Here is a 6,000-nt window from a genome sequence, read left to right as displayed (position 1 = left end):
CCAGCGAAAAATTGAACTATACCACGCGAAAGAGCAGACTTTTATCTTGAGAAACCCCCCTGTGAAGTTTGCATGGTCGACGTTTTCTTCGAACCAGAAAGCAAAATATCTTAGCCCGACATGAGTTGACACCAGTGGCGCTCACCACCAGAACGGTCGTTCGCCGCTCCGTATCCCGTCGCTGCGCCGTATCCCGTCGCTGCGCCGTATCCCGTCCCGAGCGCCACTGGCGGAAACGATTTCCGCGAGTTCTCAAGAATATCTATGCACCATTGCACTCAAGACGACCCTCTCGCTCAAGACCTCAATCGATTTTGGGAACTGGAAGAGGTTCCCCGTCGCTCCTTTCTCACCCCGGACGAAGAACAGTGCGAGTCGCACTTCCGCGCAAACACCACTCGTACCGCCGACGGTCGGTACGTGGTCCGTCTTCCGTTCCGTGCCGGCCCCCCAATAAACATCGGGCAGTCGCGCCCGTTAGCGGACCAAATTCATCGCTCGCTGCAGCAAAAGTTCCGCCTGAACTCCTCGCTCGCTTCGGAATATCGAGCATTCCTCCACGAGTACGAAGAGCTCGGCCACATGCGCCGCGCGCTCTCCTCCTCTACATCTTCGACGCAAGCGGTGTACATGCCCCATCACCCCGTGTTCCGACAAGGCAGCGCGACGACGTTTCCCCTCGCGCGTCCCATCCTACGGTCGAACATTTACGTAGATGACGTGTTATTCGGCGGCGATGACTTCCCTTCTCTACGCCGGTCCTGCGATCAACTAAACGGCCTGCTGCACTGCGGGCATTTCGAACTCCGGAAATGGGCGAGCAACCATTCCGAACTTCTCACCGACATGGATCCGTCGGATCACGGCCTAGCGTGTTCAAAATTCCTCACGCCCGATGATGAGGTTAAAATTCTCGGGGTCAGTTGGAATCCGTCTCGCGACGCTTTCCAATTTCAAGTCTCGCTTTCCAACACGCTGCCCTCAACGAAACGGACGATTTTATCGACAATTGCCAAATTTTACGATCCGTTGGAAGGGTCACCCCTGCCATTATCTCCGCCAAGGTTATCATTCAGGACCTGTGGCGCCTCCGAATCGCATGGGACGAACCGATCTCCGGCCCTGCACTTGATCGCTGGGCCGCGATTTACACTCGCCTTCTGTCACTAGCAGAGGTTCAAATTCCACGGTGGACCGGCCACTCTTACTCTAACGGTCACCTCGAGCTTCACGGCTTCGCGGACGCTTCCAACATTGCATACGCCGCCGTCATCTATGCTCGCTGCATCTCTACGACAGGTCAGATCACCGTGTCACTGCTAGCAGGCAAATCCAAGGTCGCGCCCCTCACACCTGTGACAATCCCGCGTCTTGAGCTACAAGGCGCCGAGCTTCTGTCCCGTCTCATGGCGTTCGTTCTGTCCGCTTTCGAAAACGCCACCGTTAAGTGCTTCTGTTGGACCGACTCGACCGTCGTCCTAGCATGGCTCAGATCGCACCCGTCCAAGTGGAAACCTTATGTTGCCAACCGCGTCGCGAACATTCAGACTCGACTTCCGAATGCAAGTTGGCAGCATGTGCCTACTGCGGAAAACCCCGCCGATTGCGCTTCCCGCGGGCTCCTCAGCGACGATCTCCTTCGACATGAATTGTGGTGGCACGGTCCCGAGTGGCTCGGACTCGATGTTTCCGCGTGGCCGTCTCAGACGCCCCTTCCGGAAGGCAACGACCTGCCGGAGGTCAAAGTGTCGTTCCACAGCGCGTCCACCCCTTCAATCGAGTGGGATTTGGCCTCTCGATTTTCAAAATGGCCCAAACTCCTACGAGTCACGGCCTATATTATAAGATTCAGCCGTCTTTGCCGCCGTAACATCTCCGACACTCCCAGTCGACCTTCCGGACAAGCTCTCTCGACCTCAGACGTCTCTCTAGCTCGGATCTTTTGGATTAAGCACCTTCAATCCGTGGAATTCCCCGAAGAACTCCACGCGCTCCAGCAAGCCCAAAGTCTGTCGCCGAAGAGCCCGCTACTCTCGCTCAGTCCTTTCCTCGATGCTGACGGCATTATTCGCGTCGGAGGCCGATTGCGTCACGCCTCCCTCCCACACAGAGTGAGGCATCCAATTCTGCTTGCACCGCATCCCATCGTGCGCCTCCTCGTCGAGCAGGTCCACATTCAGACGTTGCACGGCGGCGTGCAACTAACCCTACACACCCTCCGCCAGAACTATTGGCTCCTCCGCGCCCGAAGCATGGTGAAGTCCATTATACATGCGTTCGAGAAAGAGCTGCGGTCCCCGAGCAAATAATGAGAAATTTACCCGACGCCCGCGTATCCCCGCCAGCCCGCTGTTTTGCGCACTGCGGGGTAGATTACGCCGGACCCTTCCAAATTCGTGCCTCGGCCGGTCGCAGTATCACCTCGCGAAAAGCCTACATCGCACTTTTCATTTGCATGGCCACGAGGGCGATTCATCTGGAACTTGCCGTCGATTACTCCACTCCGGCATTCCTAAACGCATACCTTCGGTTCTGCTCTCGACGTGGTCTACCGGAGGCCATCTATTCAGACAACGGCACTAATTTCGTAGGCGGCTGCCGGGAACTCTCCGCAGCCTATCGCGCCGCCATAAGAAACCCAAATTTTTTAAATAAAACAGCGTCCGATGGCACGACGTGGCATTTCATCCCCAATTCGGTGCCGCATTTCGGGGGCCTATGGGAGGCGGGGGTTAAAGCGTGAAACATCACCTTCGCCGCGTTCTCGGCGATCGCATGTTGACTTTCGAGGAGTTCACGACACTCCTCTGCGCGATCGAAGCCTGCTTGAACTCCCGCCCCCTTGCTCCAATCTTCGATACCCTCGACGAGTACGAAACCCTCACCCCCGGGAATTTCTTGGTAGGCTCCGCGCTCACGGTACCGCCTCAGCCTTCATACCTTGACCTCGGCGAAAACCGCCTTTCCCGCTGGCAGCTAGTTCGCCACGCAGAGGAACGTGTCTGGAGGCTATGGCAGGATGATTATATCAATACCCTACAACAGCGAAGCAAGTGGCGAAAACCGTACTCTCCCATCTCCACGGAGCAACTAGTTCTAATTCGGAATCCCACACTCCCTCCGTGTAAGTGGGAGCTCGGTCGCCTAACTCAATTGCATTCCGGCGACGACGGTCACGCCCGAGTAGTCACCGTCAAAACGGCAACGGCGACATTCAAGCGCCTGTTGGTAAAATTATGTCTTTTACCCGTTCAAAACGCAGCATCTGCGACGTAAATCCAGCTCCGTTCAGCTGCGGTCGGGCGCGTTCATTCCCAGCGTCGTTTCCCTCGCACCCCCCTCGCGAATCAATCGGATAATGCCGATAATCCTGCGTTTCTCGTACGACCCGATGCGTTCCGTCATGGCGGGCGGCGTTCGCGCATGTTACTCCGCGACCAACCGAGCGACCAGCGTCATTTATTAATTAGTTTATTATTGTACATACATCCAAGCGATTACGGCGACACCGACTTGCCTCTCATGCGTGCATTCTGGGTTTAGCGTTACCGGGCATTGTACAACGCACTTCTACTATCGTTTAAGTTTTTTTTGATACGATGCGTTTCGAAACTGTGTTTCGAGGCGGGTGGTATATTCGGGATTCGAATCGAGAGGTTTACCGGTCGATTGAGACACGCTGGGTTTTTCTACCTATTTCAAGAACACACGCCGTGTGTTATGATTTTCGACACCGCGTTCTCAACGGCTCGCCGTCGTGACCCGTAAACTACCTCGATTCGAATCCCGAAACAATCGACTCTGCGAACGATACGCCAATCGCGGACCATTTTACGCTTGCCGAATCGGAATTTCAGTGCCATTTTGCATATTTGCATGCAAATGCACTGATCTAGCACGCGAAACAGCGATTCCGCACAGAAATACACTTCTGAAACGAAGAATCGTCGAATCTGACATAAGCTCGAATAAATCGTGATCGTGCTTGCCGAACCGGAGTTTCAGTGCCAATTCCGCATATTTGCATGTGTCACGTCGTCCGATGTACGACGTTGGCCTTGTACATACACTATGTATTCAAGGTCTGATCTACATAAGATCCACACACCGTCCCCTAGACATAAGAACATAGTATTAAGATCTCATATATTCTATTGTTCAAGTCCTTACCTCTGCTTCAATCCATCACCTTACCTACCACCTTGTCCAACACCTCACCCCAGCTCCAACCCATCACCACGACACATAATGCAATAAAGTATTGCATCACTCTGGAAGCATCTAGAAGCTTCTAGAAACGTCGAGAAGTCCAAGGACTGCTACATCAGCAGTCCCACGCTCGTAGAGGGCAATAGGACAGCCACGAGACTGCATCGTCAGCAGAAATGCACGTGCAGTCCCCGGGAGCGAAGACGCTGCTGCGTCAGCGGTTCTCCCACTCCGACGACCGAAGAACAAAGAGACTGCAGCGTCAGCTATCCCCACTCCGAACCGAAGGAGGCAAGGCAGAGCGGACGCTTGCAGCAGTTCGTTCCCAGCAAGCGACTCGGACAGTTCGTTCCCAGCAAGCGACTCGGACAGTTCGTTCCAAGCGAGCGACTCGCACGGACGTGCCAGTCCGGCTTCTTCCGACGATCAGATCAGACGTGTTCAGTCTAGCTCCGCGAAAGTGAAGTGTGTCGATCCTTCACTCCAGTTCCTATTCCAATTCCAACTCAACTCAACTCCTAACTCTTACTTATTATTCCTATAACATATTCATTATTCATTAATCCATTTACTATTCCTATTATAATATTACTTACATATTGTATACCAGTGTACTTACCAGTTTTATTCAATATATCGTTCTTATACCAGTGTTTCGATTGTGTTATGCTTGTGTTAGTTCAACACCATCCTCTTGTTCAGTTCTTTTATTAAATATCATACTCGTGACATATCTGGACTTGGTCTAAAGTGCGCAGTGGAAACGCTGAGCCGCCAATAAGGAAAGTGAAGCGAGTCATAGAGAAGTTCTCGTGCCACGTCTAGAATTGGTCTAAAGTGCGCAGTGGAAACGCTGAGTCGCCACTATAGACGTGAAGCGAGTTAACTACCTAAAAGGATAAATAACCAATTTGAAGTTCGTTTTCATTGTTTCATCATTATCTCGTAATTACCATTCCTCACCTATGCGACGCCCACGCAGAGCGGGACGCAAGTACCAACTTGCTAAATCAAGACGCGCGTTGAGAAACAAAGCGGTGCTCGACCAAATCATTGCCACTACCAAGTGGACAGAACTTCTGGGAACCACCGAGCACATTCCGTGTGACGCGTCCGACTACGTTTCGGTATACGGTTGCCCTTGCAGCCTTCCTAAAGAGGTCAACCACGCGGACCTCTCGCGAGCTCCGACGCCAGTTCTGCATCCGGTCGATCGTCCTGAGGTAATCGACATAGCCGACGACGACAGCCGAGACACGATCATCGTCCCCAGGGTCCGTTGCCGTATCGTCAGTGATGTCACTCTGCCGACACATCGCCGTGTCATTCTACGCTCCGCACCAAGGACCACCAGCGTCAAACAGCACCAGCCTGTGGATCCGCTGCCGAGCCTCCCTCACCTCGAGGACATCTGTATAGAAGACCCGATCTACGACACCTACTCCCAGTACCGCCAGTTCCTGCTGCAACAATATTATTAGGCGTTAATACAACATTGCGGTGAGTCGTACAATGTCTTGTACGATTGCTGAATCCTGTAAACTCACCGTTTTCGTTGCATCCTCTTGCGCGTGATTCTTGTCGGGACATTTCTTGTAACCGCGTCGGACGTTTCTCTTCTTGACTGCATCCATAGCAATATCGGTTGTCCTAGTGCAATATGACAGCCCGCGGCAGTCTCTTCATATATCCACCGTCCGTTTGTCACTGTTCGTGAGTGCCATCCTTCTCTCTTTCTTCTGGTACCTGTAACAAAAACACAGTGACGGACGTGACAAATTTGGCGCAGTC

General features: G+C 53.1%; 2 protein-coding genes across 2 annotated transcripts; both read left to right on the top strand.

Moving 5' to 3' along the window:
• The first annotated feature begins 264 nt into the window (after window positions 1-264).
• Window positions 265-2,309, top strand: LOC143218170 (uncharacterized). Its single transcript, XM_076443205.1, has 2 exons — window positions 265-1,162; window positions 1,300-2,309. Exons 1-2 carry the CDS (start codon window positions 265-267, stop codon window positions 2,307-2,309), a joined length of 1,908 nt encoding a protein of 635 aa, XP_076299320.1.
• Window positions 2,310-2,775: 466 nt separating this feature from the next.
• LOC143218169 (uncharacterized) lies at window positions 2,776-3,276 on the top strand. Its single transcript, XM_076443204.1, has one exon. The coding sequence runs from the start codon at window positions 2,776-2,778 to the stop codon at window positions 3,274-3,276; it is 501 nt and encodes a 166-aa protein (XP_076299319.1).
• Window positions 3,277-6,000: the final 2,724 nt, after the last annotated feature.

The sequence above is a fragment of the Lasioglossum baleicum genome, chromosome 18 (genome assembly GCF_051020765.1).
Source record: "Lasioglossum baleicum chromosome 18, iyLasBale1, whole genome shotgun sequence".
NCBI lineage: Eukaryota > Metazoa > Arthropoda > Insecta > Hymenoptera > Halictidae > Lasioglossum > Lasioglossum baleicum.
The sequence above is the reverse complement of the archived record's forward strand: the minus strand, read 5'-3'. Positions and strand labels throughout refer to the sequence as shown.